Source organism: Notechis scutatus, chromosome 4 (assembly GCF_049901735.1).
Source record: "Notechis scutatus isolate UNSWTSFEM ecotype Mainland chromosome 4, rNotScu1.2, whole genome shotgun sequence".
Taxonomy (NCBI): domain Eukaryota; kingdom Metazoa; phylum Chordata; class Lepidosauria; order Squamata; family Elapidae; genus Notechis; species Notechis scutatus.
This window is the reverse complement of record NC_142012.1, coordinates 60527345-60550529: the sequence shown is the minus strand read 5'-3', so window position 1 is coordinate 60550529 and position 23185 is coordinate 60527345. Positions and strand designations below refer to the sequence as shown.

At 40.9% G+C, this 23185-nt stretch overlaps 1 protein-coding gene across 1 annotated transcript in view; it reads right to left on the bottom strand.

Annotated features, from left to right (window-relative positions):
* SCFD2 (sec1 family domain containing 2) overlaps positions 1-23185 on the bottom strand; it is a 172001-nt gene that overhangs the window by 111753 nt on the left and 37063 nt on the right. Inside the window, exons 4-5 of the mRNA XM_087963528.1 lie at positions 18605-18780; positions 181-430 (exon numbers count right to left, since the gene is read on the bottom strand). Coding sequence (XP_087819654.1) covers positions 181-430; positions 18605-18780 — 426 coding nt within the window. The remainder of the gene's footprint in view (positions 1-180; positions 431-18604; positions 18781-23185) is intronic.

Here is a 23185-nt window from a genome sequence, read left to right as displayed (position 1 = left end):
TTAATCCACATTATTTTTGGTACTTGAAAAATCCATTTTTCCTACTATTTAAAAAGATTCCTCAAGTATTTGAGAATTAAATGCAGGTACTTGACGCCCTACTGAAATCCTGCATGAAAACATTGCCCGCTTGAAACTCAGAGTTACCTCCATTGGAGGCATAGTAGTTGTTCCACTTACCTATTATTTTCTGCAGCAAAGGTGATAGCTCTGGTTCATCGCAAATAGCTTGGATAAAGGCTTCCTTCACTTGACTTTCGGCCTCATTTAATTCTTTCCCAGTTTTGACTTCTCCCACTATGGAGTAAATATACACCAATAATAGAAGGAACTCTTGGGGAGTGTAATCATCTGCTGTTCTGTTCCTGGAAGGTTTGATAATAGGTAGCAGTTGCTTCAGTGCATTAAATAATGTTGACTCACCAATATTCTGAAAACAAAACAACAACAACAACAAATTGTCAGAGTGTTTGCAGCGTGACTACTATTGTGAGACAATAGTAGGAGCAAAACACAGCACACACAGAGGTATTGTCTTTTAACAGTGGTTTATATGCAAGACAAGCTATATACATACATATACGTGGTAGGCAAATACCTGGCAAGCAATCAGTCTTCATTATTCTGCATTGAGTACTACAATGGAGACAGAACACAAGGAGAGAGAGCTATGCCCTCTCATGGCCTCATATATAGAGTGCTTCTTAAACTGGTAAAACCCTGTGGGATCCATCCTCAGTCTTAAAACGGCAATAACCATGCTGATTCATCCTCATTGCATCAGCCTTACAACAGCTGGTAAGCTATTAAATCTCAATACCTTAACACAAATCCTTAATTTTACACTTTGAAAGTCAAGGGAATCATGGGACAAAAGGCCTGTAACATTTTAAACCGATTTTAGGAAGTGCAAATTCAAATGTTGCTATTACAAACTTGATTCCCTTTATAGTAAAGCTTTTTAATCTGTGTTCCCTTAGGTTTTGGACTACAATTGTGATGACCCCGGGTGGGATACAAAAACAACAAAGTCACAAAAACAGGTGAAGTCCCTTTAATTCCTTCAACTTGGCTTCAAAGGTCCAATTATCGTGGACTGGAGGAAAAAAAATTCCCCCACAAACAGTTGCGAAAAGGAAGAAATTCCATGTAAGCTCAAAATACATATAAAAGAGAAAACAACACAAACCACATTGAAGCAATTAAGGAGACAAGGCAGGATAAGGGCTTGAAGATGTCCACAGATATCAAAATACACACACTGGGAAGGACACCAGAACTCAGATAAGAACAGACAGACTAGAAATATTTTCACACTTTGCTTCCAGCACTGGGCCATGCGCAGTTTGTCCTTTTAAACAGTCCTCACAGCTGCAGCCCATGAAGGGAATCAAGGCCCTTCCCTCCCCCGTAGACTACGCCATTCATGTTGCTCCCTTATCCGCTCCTCCCTGCATGCCCTAGGATGAAGAGGGGATGGGCCTGGGTCTTCCTCTGAATGCCCAGCAGGCCTGTGCCTTTCCCCAGTTTCCTCCACAACCTCCGGAGCTACACTCCCACTCCCTGTCAGCTGTTCCTCCTCTCCCTCAGAGTCAGATTCTAACAGGGGTGTGACAACAATCATCCCTAGCCAGGAGGATCAATGATTCAAGTTTTATAAAGGTAGTTCTTGAATGACGACCACAAGTGAGCCCAAAATTTATGTTGCTAAGTGAGAAATGTGTTGTGAGTTTTGCAACCTTTCTTGCCACAGTTGCTAGGTGAATCGCCGTGGTTGTTAAATTAGTAACACGGTTGTTAAATGAATCTGGCTTCCCTCATTGACTTTGCTTGTTGGAAGGTCACAAAAGATAATCACACGATCCTGGGACACTGCAACCATCATAAATAGGAGTCAGTTGTCAAGCATCCGGATGTAAATCATGTGAGTGACCATGGGGATGTTGCCATGGTCTTAAATGTGAAAAATGGTCCTAGGTCACTTTTTTCAATACTGTCATAACTTTGAATGATCATTAAGCAAACTGCTGTACGTCGAGGACTGCCTGCAGTTGTTGCCTGGGAACATAAACATTGTAGACAGCCTTCCAACCCATTTCATCCGGACACATTTCCCCAGCAAAATGATTTCACAGAGGAAAAAGACGAGGATGGAGTGCGCTATTTTATAATCACTGCTGCCAAATCCATTCATAAAATAACATTACAATCCAGTCTCCTCGCTATTTCAAGGATAGCGCTTAACTATAACATGATACGAGATCTCTTCCTGAAGTTTCATGGCTTGCTGGAGACTGGATATTACAATAATTGACTTATGTTTTCCATATGGAAGGAACAAAACTGGACTGTTAAGTCGGAGGTGGGGGGTCTGACTTGTTTAAAATTGTGATGACTTTTTCATGGTTGCATCTAGAAAACACGTACATTTGTAAGAGAAAATATGCTTTAAAAACGCCCTCTCTTTTCCTTGTATATCTTTCTATGTCTTTGGATTTACTTATAAGAAGTAATATCACTAAAGGTAAAGGTTCCCCTCGCGCATACGTGCTAGTTGTTTCCAGCTCTAGGGGGCAGTGCTCATCTCCGTTACAAAGCCGAAGAGCCAGCGCTGTGCAAAGACGTCTCTGTGGTCATGTGGCCGGCATGACTAAATGCCAAAGGCGCACAGAATGCTGTTACCTTCCCACCAAAGGGGTCCCTATTTTTCTACTTGCATGTTTACATGCTTTCGAACTGCTAGGTTAGCAGAAGCTGGGACGAGTAGCGGGAGCTCACTCCGTTACGCGGTGCTAGGGATTGGAACCACCGAACTGCCGATCTTTCTGATCGACAAGCTCAGTGCCTTAGCCACTGAGCCACAGCTCATATCACTTATATACTGCTTAAATCACTACCACTCCCTTAATATCACTACCACTCCTTTAACATCACTACCACCCCCTTAAAAGTCCAGCTTTTCTGTCAAGTCACATAATTAAAGATACATTTATCAGAGTTGTAATCTGATTCTGTCCTTTCCCTCTGACTTGTTGGCAATCTGGATACAATGGGGGGAAAAATCAGTCCAATTGTTGAGTAGTTCTTCCCCAAATTGGCACTTCCTGTATATATTAGACAGTGGTTGTGCTTGTATTCTCAGCTGTAGAGTACAATTCTATTCTGGAATGTCAAGTTGAAGATCTCCACTGAATGCAACCTCACACAGGGATATTTTGGGAAGAAACTCACAGGCGCCCTTTGTTAAATTTGGGAGGGATTGTCAGAGCATTAAAAGAATTAATTCCATAAAATTTAATGTTGACATAACAGAGGGTAGTAAGATAATATAGAAAGGAGCACCAGCAGGGGTGGGATTCAACCGGTGTTACTACCAGTTCAGTGACTATGTTTTGTGTGCACATGCGCGCTTTGCACGCACACATGCCTAACGCACGCTGTGCGCGCATGTAAAAAACCTTAAGCTGTGCCACCCGGACAGCTGAAAAGCACAGCGCGCAGGTATGCAGCGTTTGAAAATCCTCTTCTTTCCTGCTTTTTCAACCTCAGCTGTGCCGCACAAAGCAGCTGAGGTTGAAAAGGGGGGAAATAAAGGACAGGTAAGAGCCTAGGCGGGCAGGTGGACCAAACAGTGGCAAACACAGAACCGGTTCTGTGTCTGCTGCTCTTCAGAGCCACCGGTTCTATAGAACCAGGCAGAACTGGTAGCATCCCACCCGAGCACCAGAAAGTACAGGCAGTCAAGACTTATGACCACAATTGAGCCCAAAATTTCAATTGCTAGGTGAGACATTTGTTAGGTGAATTTTGTCCCGTTTTACTACCTTTCTTGCCACCGTTGTTAAGTGAATCAAGTGTAGTTATTAAGTTAGCAATAAAGTTGTTAACTGAATCCAGCTTCCCCACTGGCTTTGCTTATCCGGAAGGTTGCAAAAGATAATCATATGAACTGGGGACACACGACAATGGAAATCAATATGAGCCAGTTGCTAAGCATCTGGATTTTGATCATGTAACCATGGGGATATTGCAATGGTCATTAAGTGTGAAAAACAGTCCTAAGTCGCTTTTTTTCAGTGTTGTAACTTTGGATGGTCACTAAACAAACTGCTATAAGTTGAGGACTACCAGGGGCCTAGCTGCATCTGTTAGAATGAAAGAACTTAAGGCAGATGTAACATGGCTTGCAGTTTGATTAAACATAGGGACCAGTATTCTACCGGTTCAGCCTGGTTCTGCCGAGCCGGTAGCGCTGATGAGCAGTGGAGCGAACAGGATCTCTCCAACACTCTGCTGTTGGGCCCGCCCAGGCTGCCATACTCACCTTTGTCCTCTGAATTTGAAGTGCAGCTGCTTTGCGTGGCACAACAGATTGGTGTGTGGCAGCTGCTGAAGCGACAGGGAGAGTGCAAGATCGCAGGAGGTGAGTCAGCAAGCCTCTGCGCCTATACAAAGTGCGTGTTTGGCTGTTGTGGTTAGCCGGCAGCAGGTGCAGATGGCTGAGGAGAGTGAGGATTCAGATGAGGGGCCAGGACCATTAGGGAGTGGACTGCTGCCTTCAGAGATTGTGGGGGCTGGCAGCAGTGATGAGGAGGTTCCCGAGGAGCCTGTGCCAACTGCGCATGCGTGCAGGATTGCTCGCAGGAAAGAGCAGCTGCAACAGCACGGGCGACTCGGGAGTAAGGCTGCAAGGTAATGGCCCCTCCTTTAGGAAGATAAAAGCCAGCTGTGAAGTGAATGTTCTTTGCAGGAAGCAACGACATTTTGAAACTCAGTCTCATGGACATTACAGTATCTTAAGTTGGTATTTGAAGACTCCTGTGTTGTGAAATATTTCTTATCTGTGATTTTTGGCAGTCTTGCACTGTTTTGGCAAGGTTTATGTTTATCAAAGTTAATGAGTTTGCAGCAGCCTTTTAACCGAGGATTCGTAACACTCATTAAAAGGTTTCTTTTCCCTTTGGTTATTGTTTGTCTTATTGGAAAAGGGTTTGGGCCAGAACATTGGCGTGCACGCACAAAGAACGCCCACCAAGCCACACCCACCAAACCGGTGGTAAAAATATTTGAACCACACCACCGATAGGGACATTAGGCACAGGAAGGGGAGAAAGAGCACCAAACTTGTGGGGCACCTGAAAAGGGCAGACATATTGCTACTTGTAGGTGTTATTCACCCTTGTCTCCCTCACATTGGTTCCTGAGGTACAGCAGAAAAGAGGGGGAAAAAAACAGGATGAATTTAATTTGTTCCCACTGGCTCTCGGGAGTAAAGAATTCTTTGTTTAACACAGAGGCAGCACACACAGGCCCAGGCTATGTGATATCGAGAGGGTGCCAGGCAGGAGAAGACTGGGAATGAAAGCCAGTTGTTTCATTAGTGTGGCAGTTAGTGTGTAGATCAGGTTATTTTCAATTTCCGGTTTCTTTACGACTAGCATTAACATTTACGCTTAAAAGAGAAAATAAGAACCTGCTTTATTTGCCTAATCAAAGAGACTATTAAGATAAAGGGCTTGTATTATAAATACTTGGTCCTTGCACTTTGATCATCTTCAGTTTAAAAAAGAAGAAAGAAATGACAATCTCCACTGTAGACTATAATCTGGTTTAAGAATTAGCATCTTTTTTCTTAGAACAAAATAGAGGATCCTGAAGCTCAGATTTTAATTCCCTTTAATCAGAATAGAGGGACCTTGGAGGTCTTCTAGTCCAACCCCCTTCTAAAGCAGGAGGCCCTATACAATTTCCCAATGGATGGATGTCCAGTGTCTTCTTAAACCCTCCAGTGATGAAGCATCTGCAATTTCTGAAGGCAACCTGTCCCACTGCTTAAGTGTTCTGTTAGGGCAGGGGTGGGCAAACTACGGCCCGCGGGCCACATCCGCCCGTTGGTCTGTCCAATCCGGCCCGCCCCTGAAAAAAATAGCTGGGCGTGGTGTATTGCCCTGTGCCGCGTGGCCCCCAAAGCTGCAAAACAGTGCGGAGCGCTCTCGGGAGTAGGAAAGAAAGAACTTTGCAAAGGCCTCGGCTGGGAGTTGAAATCACCTTCGAGTGAGACCTCTCCGAAGGTGAGTCCCCGCCGATCCCCTTTTTTTCTGGGGCTTCTAGGCTTAAACTTTGCAAAGGCAAAGTTTGCAGGCTGGGCGTCTTCCCGCCGAGGAGTGGGAAGGGTTCCGCCCGGCGGGCGGGCAGGCTGCTTAAACTTTGCTCGGGCAGCACTTTAAAGCCTGCTCCCAGCACCCGAGCAACTTCCCAGCAATTTTCGGCTTCCTTTTTCCTCGCGGGCACTCGCGCCTGGCCCCGAGCCGCGCGGCGGAGGAAACCCGGGCGCCGCCGGGTCGCCTCCTCCAAGCAGCCTGCCCACCCACCGGCGGAACCCTTCCGCTCCTCGGCGGGAAGACGCTCCCGCCTGCAAACTTTGCCTGTGCAAAGTTTAAGCCTGAAGCCCGGAAACCCGAGCAACTTCCCAGCAACTTGCGGCTTCCTTTTTCCTCGCGGGCGCGCGCCTGGCCCCAAGCCACGCGGTGGAGGGGAAGCCCGGCAGGCGGGCAGGCTGCTTGGAGGAGGCTCCGGGCTTCCCCTCTGCCAGGCACGGCGCCTGCGAGTTAAAGGAAGCCGAAAGTTGCTGGGAAGTTGCTCGGGTTTCCGGGGCTTCCAGGCTTAAACTTTGCAAAGGCAAAGTTTGCAGGCTGGAGCGTCTTCCCGCCGAGGAGCGGAAGTGTTCCGCCAGTAGGAAGTTTCTCCATAATTTCAGGTGGCTTCTTTCTTTGATTAGATGCCTAATTTTAATTTTAAATGCCTAAAACATTTTTTTCAGATATTCATAACTCTAAACAAATTAATTAAACTAATATGTTAAACAAATATTCTTCTAAATTAATGCCGAGTGCCCTCATTACCAAGACGGTTATCCCTGGAGAAAGTCAAACTTCTTTCAATTGATACTTTGAAATGCATTTTAAAACAAAATAGTAAATAAGGAATATAAACACTAGAGGACAATTACATTGTTTTCTTTTCTTTTTCGCAAAAGTAACTAGAGAAGCAGAGAACATGAATGGAAAACCATGATATTTATGAAGGCCCCATGTTTTAATCATTGACCTGGAATCACACAGGGATAATGAGAATTTTTCACAATATTAAGGTCTTGAATGCTTCTTCTTTTGATCTTAGTTGCTGTCATTGCCTGCTGTTGTTTTCTTTTCCCTTTTGTAATTTTGCGGGGAGGGGGAAATATTTTATGTAAATAAGCCCGCTGGGCTATAGAAAAAAAATAAAACAAAAATTAAAACAAGCTCTCTTAAAGAGTGCTAGTGAATACCACAGATAGTGAGGAAATTTGCCTCAAACAAAACCATCTAGTAGTTTGTCATTAACTAGCCATCTCTAATGATTTAAGAGCTCTCAGTGCAATTATAAATCAATTAATTACACTGACCAAATAGCCCCTAAAGCACCAGATTTAAAAAAAGAAACCATCCATGTCCCAAATTTCCTGCTGGTCAGGTTGGCCTCTGATTAGACTTCTTTACCTATCATTAAGAGGTCCAGTAAAAGTAATTTTTTTGAAAAAAATCTCAATTCTGAGCTTTTGAAAATGCTTGCCTAACATGGCTCCAAAGAAGACTAATACTTTGTCTTCGCTGATAACCTCTAGTAAATTTCACTTTTTATTACCTTAGTATTGTCCTCAAATGGTAAAATCACTAATGTAAGGGAGATAAAATTCCTCTTAATTTTTTCTTTCTTATCCTAGATAAGAAATCTCATCTTCCTTCCTTTTTCTTTCTCTCTGGGTGGGTTTTGTTGGAGGTAAAAGAAAGAATATTCTGTGAAAAGCTGTGGTATCCATTTGCAGACTTTTGCACACTGTTTTGGCCAGTTGTTAGGTATAAAGGAAAGGATACGAATACACATTTTCCTTGGTAAAAAGTGGCCTTATTTTTGCACATGGCATGCATCATAAGCCATTCTGATTAAGACACTTATTTCCCTTCAGTTCTGCAGAATGTAATTTCGAATTAAGCATTGACAAAGGATGTATGCAAAAGAAGCATATATTTTTGCTTACCAGAGGTTCAGCAGTACATAATTAAAATCTGCCTGCTTTTTCACTTGGGAGGTGAAAAATTTTAAACATTAAAATTTTCACATGAAACTTCAGAGGTTCTCTTTGGAAACAGTTCTATTCTTGGCATTACCTGTACACAAATTTTCTAATTCTGAACCAACATTAGAAAATGAAACCGTTATACTTTGAAATAAAACATAAACATGCGATGGACTCCCATAAAATGAGTAATGTTACTCTGTTCCTGAAAACAAATTAACTGATTTGTTGTTGGGATGATTATCTAGGATGGGTTGATGTGATCTGATTTGTTGTGTATTAAACAACAGTTTTCAATTAGGGTGTGTTACAATTATTGCCACCTCAATCAATCAATTATTCTACTTTGGAATCAAAATTACATTTCATAGGTTTCATATTTTTTATTAATATAAAGATAAGTCCCTGCTTCATTGCTTATCCCATTGGTAATGAATTAATTCCCACACAGTTTTGTATTTAAATATTAGCTTGGTGTTCCTAATAAAAACGGAATGCAGATAAATGCACTGATTTGTTCTTAGGCAAGCTGGCATTTTCCAAATATAAACTACCTAACTTGCTAGGGTCTTCTGATTTACATATTTCTCTCTTCCCCCTAATTATTTCCTTTTTTCCCCCTGTGTAAATTGGGTCATTTGTGTAAATTTATTTACATGAATGTTCCAACTGCTATTTTAAACTAAAATAGTTCATGACTAGTTACTTTCCATGCAAATGTATCCATTCACTATCCTTAATATGAGTATTATATCCTTCCACTTTATTAAAAACAAAAAAGGATACACATATGCCAAAACTTCAGAAAGTATTTATTTTAAGTCAGGAAGCAGTGGAGGTGATCGTCTATTGTAATTGTCCATAATTAAAATTAAATAACCCAGAACAGAATTTTGGCTGAAAAATCAGTCGATCACTTGAACAATCAAAGTATAAAAATTCAACATAATACTATATGTAAAAAAAAGTAAACTATTCTTTAAACTATCCCATACTTAACTTTACCCTAGATTCATACCAGAATGTGAATAAATCTGAGCCACATGAAAAGGATAATTATCGTCTATATCCTTAAAAAAAGATAGTACACATAAGGGAAAGGACCATAATGAAATTCAGATAACTTTAAAATATGGAGGTTTTGTTTCAAATAGTCAGTCTTTCCTACTGGCAGATTTAAAAATAGGGTTGAGTGTATAAATTAATAAGTCACAAAAATTGAATTTCCTTCCCAAATGAAGTCTAATTTATTCTAAAGATGAAAATGTGCTTTTCTTAAAATGGGTATTCAGCAAGGATATATATCGGAAAGGTTTAATTTTCATTTTCTGGGTTATTTCAAAGACAGAGAAATCCTCATCATTTTGTTCCCCCTCTGTCCAACAGCTAACTTTTTGAAAGGCCTCAGTTAAACTTTCAGCCATTGGTTTGCTCTGGTGTTCTTCTCAATGGAATTTGTCAGATTCTGCTGCTGATTTTATTATGCCGTAAAAGGAAGGCTTTAACAAAAGTGACCCAACTCCAATAACAAATTAGAAACCTATAATTGCCAACCACCAAGCCTTCTAAACATGCTGTCCCAGCGCTACATTTGGGGCCAAAGAAACATAATTTTGTTCAGCTGTTTTGCTGCTTCAGCTGTTTCGTTGCCTTGGTGGCAAGCCAGCAAAAATAGGACGTTAAGGCACCACCAGAAATGCATAGAACAAGAGTGGATATTATAACACATATATCTGTAAAAGTTACAGCAGTTTAGCCAGTTCCACTGAAAATCTTTGAGGATTTTTCAAAGAAAAGGCTGTTAAGTAATAAGAAACTTGGAGAATGCCACAGGTAAGTCCATATAACCAGCAAATAAAGCTCAATCTATATGAGACTTAGCCTTTATAAACTGGCAGAACAACCCTCGAGTCCATGAGAATGACAGGGAGCAATAATATCTATTTTAGTTAAAAATGGATTCAATTGTACGTAAGAGAACTTCTAGATTAGATAAGCTGACTAGGAATTGCCCATAAAGCAATGATATTGATCCTTAGTGCCAGAGTTTTAGGTATTGCTAAAATGTACAGATTTTGGAAAGCTGATTTTATTTCAACAGTTTGAAAAGCTTGATTTGGTTTTATTATATAAAACATAGTGTCCTTACTTCTAACCAAATAATAATTAAAAAAATAGCACGATCGCATGGTTGAACTATCAACTAATTTCGCAATAGACACTTATTATATACACAACTACATACATGGTATTATTGAAGTAGCCATGAACCTACTTCTGATATCCAAGTAGACCAATAATATATTTCAATTGTATTTATTCATTTCTATGGTTTTAGCCTGCATTACAGAATAAAACAATACTATTCATTCCACTAATTATTTACCATAAAACTATGTATACGATGGTTAGCCTTTGTTGAGAGAGAAATTTTTGCCAGGGCTACTGGCGCTCCTAATAAATGAATCATTGATTTAAATACAGAGGGCTTTGGGAGCTGGGTCAGAACAACCCACCCACCCCCCGGTTGTTAAATGAACCAACTGTTTGATAGTAGACAGTTTTACCTAAAACTGGAAACACAGCAAAATGCCGGCTTTCCGCAAAAACCTTGTAAAACCGGTCATGTGATCACAGGAGGCGGCAAATGGGCTGGTTGGCAAGCATTTGAAATGTGGTCATGTGACTCCAGAGCAGAGGTGGTATTCAGCAGGTTCTGACCAGTTCTGGAGAACCAGTAGCGGAAATTTTGAGTAGTTCGGAGAACCGGCAAATACCACTTCTGACTGGAGATTTTACAATATCCTTCCCCTGCCATGCCCACCAAACCACGCCCACAGAACCGGTAGTAAAAATGTTTGAATCCCATCACAGCTCTGGGGGGCGGGACAGGGAGAAGCCACCGAAACCACGTTGAAAATATTTCTGGGGATGTTTGTTGTAACTTTGAAGGATTCCCAAGAGACTATATATAAATTGAAGACTAACCCTTTAAAAAAAACAAACCACAGATATACTTAATTATGGGAGGTGCTATCTCTATGCTCTGCATCTTCTGCAGAAGTCAAATTTGAATATTTTCGGCAAGCGAATAAAATTAGCGGTAGGTGGTCCACTATCGCCGGTGCAAAAAAAGAAACAAAAAAGAGGTTTTAATTAACCAAGAGCTCCGAAGTAGATTGTTGTGCAAATACTGGCAACCCTTCAAATGAGGGGACGTGCTGCCTTTCCTTCACAATGAACAAGTTTCTTAAGAGAGATTTTGATAAAGATTGGCCTGCGTCCTTGCCGGGCCTGCGTTTGTCATGTTTATGTAAGGGAGGAATATAAATCTCTCTCTCTCTCTCTTTTCCCTCTCAAATGAACCCCACTGTTCTTGAACCAGAGTGCTTGTTATAAACGGCCTGTTTCCGTTTTGTCTGCTCCAGCAACTAAGGCAGAGACACACTGGAACTAATTTAATGTCTTCCAGGCTTGAGCCTCATCCCTCCCTTCTCCCAGCCTTTATGAGGAGATTTTACACAGCAGATTAACTGCTGACTTCCAACAATGATTCATGTGAAAAGTGGGGTTTGACTTGCTTGGCCGTTGCAAAAAATGATGCATCCCCAGCAAAAATGCCATCCGTGGAGGTTGAAAGGAAAACCACCCTCAACCAAAACAGACAAAAAAACACACACAAAATAATCGTACAAGTCTTATGCAGGACTAAAATTTGTGGATCTTGTGAGAAACCGGGCGAGACGTTTCGCAAATGGCTTTATTTACCTTGGCAGTAATTCTATGCAACTCAAGCTTATTTTCCTGTCCAAATGAGTATAAGAGACAATTACTTGAATTACAATGTTCTGTACTGCTAGCCATTCTGTTCTTGTTGCTTCCATAATGGTTATATGAACAGGACACCCCCCAAGCCAGTTAATTGCACAAGCTGACACACCACACACATGTGTGTGTAATCTAATGCAAGATATGTCAAGAACAATACGTTTTTTTCTGGCACTCTTTAACTTTTCCCAATGAAACAGACTTTTTTTTCCTTTGTGCAAGCAAAGTATGTGTACTTGTTACATGGAAAAAACAACCCCTCATTGGAAGGTGGCTGAATCCTTTGTCTTCCTTAAAAAGTAAAGAGTCAGGAGATGGCAGTATTGCACCAAGTTGCTTACATTAAGACAAAGTAAGGAGGGAAAAGTATTTCTTTATATTAAATTTGTGTTGCAGCATAGTTTTCCAGACATATTAAACCTGATGCTAAATTTCAACAGGAATGCATTCTTTCTTTTTTTCTTGCTTTCATGAATTCTTTACCACCTAATGTAGAGCTTAATCAAGCTATAGCGGGGGAAAGGCATTAGTCACTATTGAGTGACTAGTATGAGTATACACACACACACACACACACACACACACACGCAGACACAATCATGTTCCTTCTGACTAATACCAGCCATACAGCAGTAAGAATCTGAAAATGATTTCTAGTAGACACACACAGATACACAAACACACAGCACATGTAACCTTTGAAATAAAATACACCCTTTATACCGTAAGGGGATGGAGAGAAGCTTGCAAAAGATTTTGTACAGGCAAATATTTATAAATGGCCTAATTTTCACAACAGTGGGCAGAGTATTGTCAGAGGACAGACAGTATATATCATTGCCAAGAAACTTTTGTCAACGCTGTTTTACTCAGCCCCGTGTAATTAATGGAGGTAAAACAGAACATTTGAGCAAATGTCCTTTAATCACATGTAGCTGTAGGTCACTATGGTCACCAGAAAAACAAACAAGCAAACCCACAAAATCAAAACCAAACTTTTGTTCAGGAGCCGAAGGAGCCGTAAATAGCACTTCTCCTATTTTGTATCCCAGCCACGCACAACTACACCCATTACTAGCAGGATTTAAATGAAGACCTTGATCCCGTGCGCTTGCAAGGATAGTAATGCAAGAGGGAGAGAGAGGGAGAAAGAGAGAGAGAGAGACCGTATTTGCAGCCATCTAGACAAGGGGATCCATTCCCTCTTGACTCCCATTCGTGTTAAAAACGATGAATCATGGATTGTAAGTGATGTCCCAGATAGCGATCCCTGAGTTGTCATTATCATAGTCATTCTGCGGTCACTGCTTGAATGACATCATGAGCTGAGGATGTTCTTTGAATGTCTTTTAAAAAAAAATCAAATCAGTTGAAATGGAGTTATAGGCACGTACAGGGAGGAAAAGATGAGAAGTTTTGCAATATTGGATGCTTTTCCCCTACAGAATTTTATAGGGAAAATTGAATTTGATAGAAATTCAGACTTCAAGGACCTCTTATTGCTTTGTAGTTCTACTCAACTCTTAGAGCAGGGGTCCCCAACCCCCTGTTCGTGGACTGGTACCGGGCCACAGCATACCAGAAACCGGGCCACACAAACAAGCGAAGCCCCATCTGCGGGATGCAGGTAGCATGCGAAACCACGTCTGCTCCGGTCCGCGGAAAAACCTCTCTCCACGGAATTGGTCCCTTGTACCCAAAAGGCTGGGGGCCACTGCTTTAAGGGAAAAAAAGTATAACCCCTTCTTGTACAGTTAGCTAAATGGAGCAAATCTTATTTATTTTATGACCAGAAAAACAATTTATCTTAGAGTAGGATACAACCTAAGGATTCCTTATGCTTTTTCCTACAGCTGATATTCAGACAAATCTCAGGCCAAAAAAACTGTTCCTTTCCTTTCATTTATCTGTTTCACATTTTCAATAATTTTCTGACAATTGACATGGATATTAAATAAATAAGCACGAATCCTTCGGAAACATAACCTTGAGATCAACTCACTTAACAATAAAAGAAATACAAGTGCCCAACAAATGTTCTTCTACATCAATAAGCTGTTCAGGTCTTGTATCCCTTTGAAGCAGACCATCTATAACTAGTTCCAAATAATTACATTTGGCTCTGACTCTGTACTTCAATTCACCTACAAACATTATAGGTTATATGGCAATCAAAAAGCATGAGATTAACAGTCATGCAACACAGGGACACAAAAACACAACATGACTGCAAGACAGTTATTCCTAATTACATAAAATCTATTTCTGTTATCTTTTGAAGTTGTGCCATTTCAAAATATTATCTGAAGTAAAAGTTAATTCAAGGTTATTAAGATACATTATCAAGCATAAGCATGTTTTTTTTTTCAAAAGCCAATAGATGTTTACCAGATGTAATGCATACATGTCTATCAGTGGTGGGATTCAAATTTTTTTACTGCCGGTTCTCTGGGTGTGGCATGATTTAGTAGGCGTGGCTTGGTGGGCGTGGCAGGGGAAGGATATTACAAAGTCTCCATTTCCACCCCACTCCAGGGGAAAGATTACTGCAAAATCCCATTCCCTCCCCACCCCACTAACCTGCTTTCCAGCTCCCTTCTCCTGTGCAGGGCAACAAAAGATGACCCAGCCGATCAGCTGGGACTCAATGGGAGGCAGAGAATAGATGGGGGCGGGGCCAGTCAGAGGAGGTATTTGCCGTTTCTCGGAACTACTCAAAATTTCCACTACCGGTTCTCCAGAACTGGTTAGAACCTGCTGAATACCACCTCTGATGTCTATTCCTTGTAAATCTATAAAGTTGACTGTCATAAAAATATATGTAATGTTAATTAGTTTTAAAAATACATATATTCAATACTTTTATTCAATACAATTATTCAAATTATTTTTTCTTTCTTAAGACCAATAAATGTCTAGCCTTTCAAGATAATCCATCTGTAAAATTAATATTTTTCCCTCTTAAATATTACCGAGATATACTTATTAATTAACTACTCTACAAGATGTGACCTATTTGGTTATGATTTAAGGGATATAGATTCTTTAATGCTTTCAACAATGGCAGAACTTCAAATGTACTTGAAAAGTTCTTAAAAATTAGTGAGATATGCAGAGATAAAACTGCCTTGAAAATAGACTGTGTTGAACTGTGTAGCACACTCCAAGATCAACATAGAAAATGTTTTATGAGATTATGCTTTACAATGTTTTTTTAATGTAATAAAATATTTTATTAAATAAATTTGACCCAATCCATTACTGTTATTTCCATTTGACAAGGAATTTTGGTTTTTGAAGACTGATATCAAATAATTGATTGTCCCCCAAGTACGCAGTTGGAATCATATAAATGCATAGAATTAGCTTTTAGGTCAACTTAATTGGACGCAATATTGTAATTACAGGAGTTTGCCTTCCCCCAGGGTGACCAGGCAGTCATTCACTTCTTAGCGGTCTCTGGGCTATGATAGACTAGAAAGAATGATTCAAAGCTAACTATTCTAAAAATTTAAGTAAATAAATAAATGTCCTGCACAATTTTAAGTACCGTGCTTATTCATTACCATGTTCAAGGCAAGTAACAGAACCAAAATTCCACAAGGCAACTACATGCATCTCACAATACTGATCAAAATGCCCTCTTTCCCAGCTGATGTTACTCCTGCTAACAGTTGATATTCATAAGGAAGTTTTCTGAGACCCTGAATTCTTAGAGGCAGACTATTCAATTACTAAACTGGACTTTTTCTCTCTCTTTAAGCCACATGCTTCCCTGCTCTAGATTCGAAATAGCACCGTACCCTACTTCAGAACGTAAAAAACTGCAAGCCTTACGGGTCATATAATGCAATGTTTGACTAAAGAAAATGACCGTGTACACAAGAGATAATGACAATGGTGAATGGGAAGGCTGACTTCGGTCGGTCGCAATTCCTGGCCTATTTAAAAAAACAAAAACAAACATAATGGGTATAAATCCAGAGACAGATATTTAGGAAAGGATTTGGTATTACTTTTTTTCCTTTTTGTTTATTTTTCTTCAGTTTTAAATGCAACACCGTTGTTGGATTGTTTTAACTCTTTATGAAGTACTGTATGTTTATGTTTGTTCAAATAAAACTATAAACTGAATACTCATACTTCAGACACCATTAGTATGGTCCAGCCAAAGCCAGGCAACCTAATTCTGTGCATGGATTTTGGGGAGAAAAAGCCCTCTTAAGTTCAAAAAATACTTAATATAGAACTGCAGGCTGAGTTGGATGGATTTTAGTGGTAGGGATTTTAGTACAAGCTTAACTCTCCCACTGAGTTTAATTGGACTTCAAAGACATTTATCTAGATGAGTTTGGATCTAGTGTTTTTTTTTTAAATACCAAAGATCTTATAGAAGCAAACTTGGGGCCTGGATAATGTCTTGGTGATAGATTGTCTCTCCAAGTATATTTTATGGGGTCCCTATGGCAATTTGAAATCATCCCTGGACCATACTGTTCTCACAATATTGGTAAAGTCTTTTACTCTGTTATTTGTCAATGAGAACTTTAAGCCTTCTAATTTGCCGGATCAATTTGAAGAAACATGACAAGAAGGAAATAAAAATACAATGCTGCATAGTAGACATGATAGTCTACAACAAGGGTCTTCAAACTTGGCAAGTTTAAGACTTGTGGACTTCAACAATCAGAATTCCTGAGCTAGCATGACTGGAGGAGGAATTCTGGGAGTTGAAGGCCACAAGTCTTAAAGCTGTCAAGTTGGAAGACCCCTGGTTTACAACATGCACTCATAACTTCTTATGCTGCAGCTTCCACAAGATTTTCAAGGACAATCCCATGTGCAAGGACATTGCAGTAGTCTAGACAGGATGACATAATGGTGGATGCTGCCATGCAAGGGGCTTTGGCCGAATCTCTTCTCTGCTGCAACACCCTCTAGAAACAATTGTGATGGAAGGAATTAAAAAAAATGTAACACCCTGCTTCCCATTGCTAAATCTTGAAGCTGAAGCATGAAGATATCACAGTCAATGCTATCAAAAGCCACTAAGAGACCAAGAACAGCTACAATATGCAGAATGCATTTCCTCTGTCCCAGTCCTATTAGAGGTCATCTAAAATTTGATCAATGTTGTATCATGTTGTTCATCTGAAAATTGACTGGAAGGAGTCCAGAATAACCCTTTGCATCCTGGATCCTCTCTACATGTAGTCCTCATTTAATAGCCATCTGTTTAGCAACTATTCCATTCCATTTTGTCTTCTCTTCCCTTCCCTTCCATCTTCTCTTCTCCTTTATCTTCTCTCCTCTCCTTTCCTCTCCCCTCACCTTCTCTTCCATCTTCTCTTCCGTCTTGTCTTGTCTTCTCTTCTCTTCCATCTTCTCTCCATTCCATTCCATTCTATTTTCTCTCTGGTCTAAGTCTAAGTCTAATTCATTTGAAGTTATAATGAGACTGGGGGGGGGAGAGTGTCTAACTTGCAATTAAAGAAAAAGAGCAAACTGAATACCATAAGGTATGGCAATCATTCTACCAGAGGTGGGTATTCAGCAGGTTCTGACCAGTTTTGGAGAACCGGTAGCAGAAATTCTGAGTAGTTCAGAGATCCGGCAAATACCACCTCTGACTGCCCCCCCCCCCATCCATTCCCCACCTCCTGAGTCCCAGCTAATCAGCTGGGTCTTCTTTTGTTGCCCTGCACAGGAGAATGGAGCTGGAAAGTAGGTTAGTGGGGTGGGGAGGGAATGGGATTTTGCAGTAACCTTCTCCCAGGAGTGGGCTGGGAATGGAGATTTTACAGTATCCTTCCCCTGCCACGCCCACCAAGCCACGCCCACAGAACCAGTAGTAAAAAAATTTGCATTCTACCAATGGCTAGAGAAAAAATATGAAAACTAGATATAGTTAACGGACTAGTTAATGTTAAATATAGAAGATAGCTTAATAGAAATAAGTAAGTTAAGAAAAAGAGTAAAGGGATAGAGATATTAAGTATATTAAGACAAGATTAGAGAACAATACCAATGTAATGAATATGATTTTAATTACCAATTGCATTGCACAAGGTACTTGTATCCAGGCGACACATCATCAAATGGAAGAAGATAGGTTTGTAATAAAAATAAAATAAAAAACTTTATAAAAAAAAAAGAAAAGAAAAAAAGTGTCTAAAGATCAGTCCTTGCATTTAAGACAGCTGGAGTATGGATACATGACTATCATTCACAGAGCCTCTGTGGCGCAGTGGTTAGAGTGCAGTACTGCAGGCCTCTTCTGCTGACTGCCAGCTGACTGTACTTTGGCAGATCAAATCTCACCAGGATCAAGCCCAAATCAGAGTGTTCACAATAGGTCCGGTCATCATTAGTTCTGCCAATTGCAGCAAAACTAATTTTCTCCACCCTAAAGTGCTGCAGATCTGCAAAATATCACTGTAATCTATTCTGGACTGGCGGGAGCTCTTCCCTCATTCTGCTTCTCATTTGCCCTGGCAGAAACTTTCCTCTGGCTTAACTCTGAGGTAGGCAGTTCAAGTCATCTCCACTTTGCTTTTTAATGAATTACGAAGTTCGTTACTACCTACGCATAAGGAGTAAAATAAGAAAGCAGCATAAGCAACGTCTGCTCCTTAAAAAAAAGTTCAGCTTATAGGGTACCTGTACAAATAGCCGTTCAAAGGCTAAAAAGTTGTCCCATTTGGCATTCTGAGGGTCTTTTAGAGTCTGCACAACAGCCAGTGAGATTTGCAAAAGCCCACAATGATTTTTGAGAGCGTCGAATTTCTTTTTGAAGAGCTGGATATACGAGTGAAGCTGTTCTGGGGTAACTCTCCCTGTGGGGCAGAGAAAAAAAATACTTATGTATTAGAGTTGTTCTCAAGAGTAGAGGCATAAAGTGCACAGAAAATGTAAGCCGTGTCCAGATACATTTAGGCAATATTTTTCAGGCAGAAAATAATATTCCTCATTTGTTTCAATATAAAATTTCTTTCCCCCATATCATCGTGGCTCTCTTGTGACACCATAACAACTTTATTCCTTAATCATTATCAGATGACTTTCAAGATGTAAATCAGTACACACATCCAAAAGTCCCTTCCTTTTTAAAATTATAATAAGCGACCTGTGGTTGGAAGGAAGGGAGGGAGGGAAAGAAGGGGGAAGGAAGGCAGATGAAAGAAGGGGAGGGAAGGTGGTAGGAAGGGAGGGAGGGAGGAAATACACTAATATAGGCCAACAACAGAAAGTAGTATATCTGTGAGTTCATTACTAAGTGATGGTTCTCAAGGACAACAGAAGGATGAACCTTGTAAAAAAGACCAGCTTTTGGTGTTCCAAAATGAATAAATCCACAGCCATATTACAGTTGGTTTGTTTCTTGATATTTTATTGACTTTTATTTTGCTTAAATATTATCCAAAATCTTCTAAAAGTTCATTTTGTTCTGGGAGCCCAACTAGGAAAAGTTTAGTAAGATTGCAAGGAACAAAATGTCTTGATCGTCATGGCTTACACATTTCTATTGACTAAATTAAAGACAAGGGTGTGCATTCTTCTACTAATTAAGTTAAAGTTTATTTACTATAAAATGTTGCCTAATCAAACAAGCAACCAACCTGCCTACAAAAGCGTAAGGAAAGCCTTTGAAATGGCCTATTTATGGATTGCAAACCTTATCCGATATTAAGATAATCTTGTTTAGGCCAATCTTGAATAGAAGACTTATTAAGCCCTTGGTTAAAGTCTTTAAAAAATAAAATAAAAACTATGGTTATCTCGTGAGTACAGGGTCCTTTTCTGCTATTTCTCTTCTTTACCCATTCCTTGCCCCAAACCTGTACACATTGGATTTAAGAAAATGGGTATTCACTCATTATTCCCTACTCATATCTAATTAATATTAGCTTTGCCATAAAACTGGTACTAATTGTCTTTCCAAATCAAAACTTGTGTTTCCTTTATTGACTCAAATGGTTTTTGTTGAGGAAGATCTTGAATACTTTATTCAGAGAGCAGATAGCCACCATGGCCAAGAAGGCCTTTGCATAGACATATCTAGTGCACCAGTTGCATCCTTTCCTGGATGTCCTTCAGAGGGTCCCTCATGCCTGGTCGCATCACAAGTGGACTATTGTGATATACGGTTCGTGGGGCTACCCTTGAAGGTCACTTGGAAGGTATATCTAAGACAGTGGTGGCTAACCTTTTGGGGCTCCTGTGCCAAAAATTGCATGCGTGTTGGCGCGCATGCACACTCACATGCCAGCACCCAGAATGCAATGCACACACCCCCACACCCACTGTGCATGCATGCGCAATCCCCCCCGCCACCCCCTTACCTGCACTGCACCTCACAGCTGATTTTTCGGCTGGTTTGAGGCCTTTTTCGGCCTCCCAGAGGCTTGGAAAAAAAACCTCTGCAAGGCTTTTCAGGACGAATAATAGGCCCATTTCATCACTTCCAGTATTACAGGAAGTGATGAAACAGGCCTATTATTCATCTTGAAAAACCTTGCAGAGGTTTTTTCCAAGCCTCTGGGAGGTCAAAAAAGGCCTCAAACCAGCCGAAAAATCAGCTGTGAGGCGCGCGCATGCACAGTGAGGTAAGTTTGCCTGGGGCTCATATGCCAGCACAAATGGCTCTGCATGCCACTTGTGGCACGCGTGCCACAGGTTCACCATCACGGATCTAGGATATGACCAGCCTGGGCCCAAAGGAAGAATCAAACACATCATCAGTCATGAATCCCTTTGCCCCTTCAAGAGATGCAAGTCCAAGGGTCTTCAAACTTGGCAAGTTTAAGACTTGTGGACTTCAACCTCCGGAATTCCTGAGCTAACATGACTGGAGGAGGAATTCTGGGAGCTGAAGTCCACAAGTCTTAAAGATGTCAAGTTTGTCCAAGTCCAATCCACTTTGAATTCCTGTGACCTTTATCTACCGCCAATTTGCCTGGGCTGTTAGAAGTTCAGATTCTTATAAAGACTTTAAGCTGGCAATAAACCTTTATACCCATTTGAACTGCCTATATCCGTGATGGCAAACCTCTGGCACACAGGTGGCACACAGAGCCATTTGTGCTGGCATGCGAGCTACAAGCAAACTTACCTCACTGAGCATGCATGCGCCTCACAGCTGATTTTCGGCTGGTTTGAGGCCTTTTTTGGCCTCCCAGAGGCTTTAGGAAGGCTTCTGCAGGCTTCTAATCTACTAGAGCTGTTTCATCACTTCCTGTTTTTTCCGGAAATACCAGAAGTGATGAAATGGGCCTAGTTTTCGGCCTGCAAAGCCTGCAGAAGCCTTCCTAAAGCCTCTGGGAGGCCGAAAAAGGCCTCAAACTGGCCTCAAATCAGCTGTGAGGTGCAGTGCAGGTAAGGGGGTGGCAGGGGATGGGTGGCTGGGGATTGTGCATGCATAGGGACCATGGCAGGTGCGCATTGCCTTCTGAGTGCTGGCACGCGAGCGCGAGTGTGCAAGCGCACGCACAATTTTTGGCAGAGGAGCCTAAGAAGGTTAGCCACCACTGGCCTATATCTCCTCATTTCCCTAGCGCTTGACATACAGTGGTCCAGAATGCAGTGGTGTAGGCAGTAGGTGTGCATGCTTTATTATGCTCCTGCAGTGGTGGGATTCAGAAAGTTTTACTACCAGTTCGGTGAATGTGGCTTGGTGGGTGCGCTTTGCACATGTGCACGCACTTTGTGTGTGTGCATGCACCAGACGCACACTTTGCACAGGCACAGAGGCGTTCCAACTCACCTCCTGCAAGCCTGCACTCTCCCAGTTGCTTCAGCAGCTGCCACGTGGCACTCTGCTGTTCCGTGCAAAGCAGCTGCGCTTCAAAAGCAGAGGATAAAGGTGAGTATGGGAGCCCAGGCCAGCGGGTGGGCCCAACAGCAGACAAGCGGAGAGAACCAGTTTGGTCTCCATTGCCACTACTGGCTCAGCCGAACTGGGCCGAACCAGTAGAATACCACCACTGTGCTCCTGTGAACCATTGTTTATTAGCAGTCTTCCAAGCACAATTCAAAATACTGGTTATCTCCTATAAGCCCTTCATGACACAAGTCCAATTGATTTGAGGAACCACCTATCTCCTGCTGTCCCATGTGATTGGGTAGAGTCGACATGCTTTGAGTCTCATTGGTTAAACAATGAAGCCTAGCAGGACCCAAGGAGCCTACTTAGTTGTAGTATCTGCCCTCTGGAATGATAACCCTCAAAGATTTGGATGGTTCCCACCCTGATGATTATTTAGGAAGCTATTGAAGATCTGGGTATTCTCCTAGGCTTGGGTGCAGCCTGAACATGGAGCCCTATTGAATAAGGAAGGATTGTTAATTACTCAGGTCACTTAAGATTTTTTCTGGTATTATAAAGCTGCCAAGACTCAAGAGGCAGTCAGTTCCAAACTGCTAGAATGAACAAGCAAAAAAAAAAAAAAGATTATTTTCCCAATAGTCTATGCACTGAGTCTATTGATTAGTTCCATGTTTTGGTATGACTAGCTGCCAAATGTAACTACTGCATCAGGAAATTTTTAATCATGCTTGGAGGAAGAAGGAAACCCCTAACAATAGTTTACTACAGGCTCCCTATAATTGTCACAAAAATCTGTACAGAAAACTCCTTCCTGACTTCTAAACAGCTATGGAGCATATTTCTATAGGTTTTAATTTATTTGGCTGCATATACATTGTAGATCAAAAACAGTTTGCTCTATACATCAGATCCCTTGAATTGTCAAAAACTAACGCCATCTTGTAGAACACTTCATACTGGACATGGTTACTCAATTTTTCTGCTCTCTTTATCTACTTATCTGATTTATGCTCTGATCTTCATGAGCACCAAGCTCCCTATATATACTGTAGTAAAGGCATATATAATAGAGTTATAAATTTTCACTGGAGGAAAATGTGATAAAAAAAAATATATTAGAGTGTGCCAAGATGGATAAGTTGACCATGGAGATGAAAGACAGAAAAGAAATGGATTATTATTTGACGTGGAATGCATTGTAGGATTGGCTAAATAATAGATACAGAGATGAATAGGACAATAGGACAATAAGGTAAAGGTTATAGTGGACAAAGATAAATTAAGGAATATAGATAAATGTAGAGATAGTTAACATTTATGTAAAAGTATGTATACCGTTACGGAAACATTGCAATGAATGGAAATGATGTTGTATATGAGAAAAAATGTTTAATAAACAGTATTTAAAAAATAAG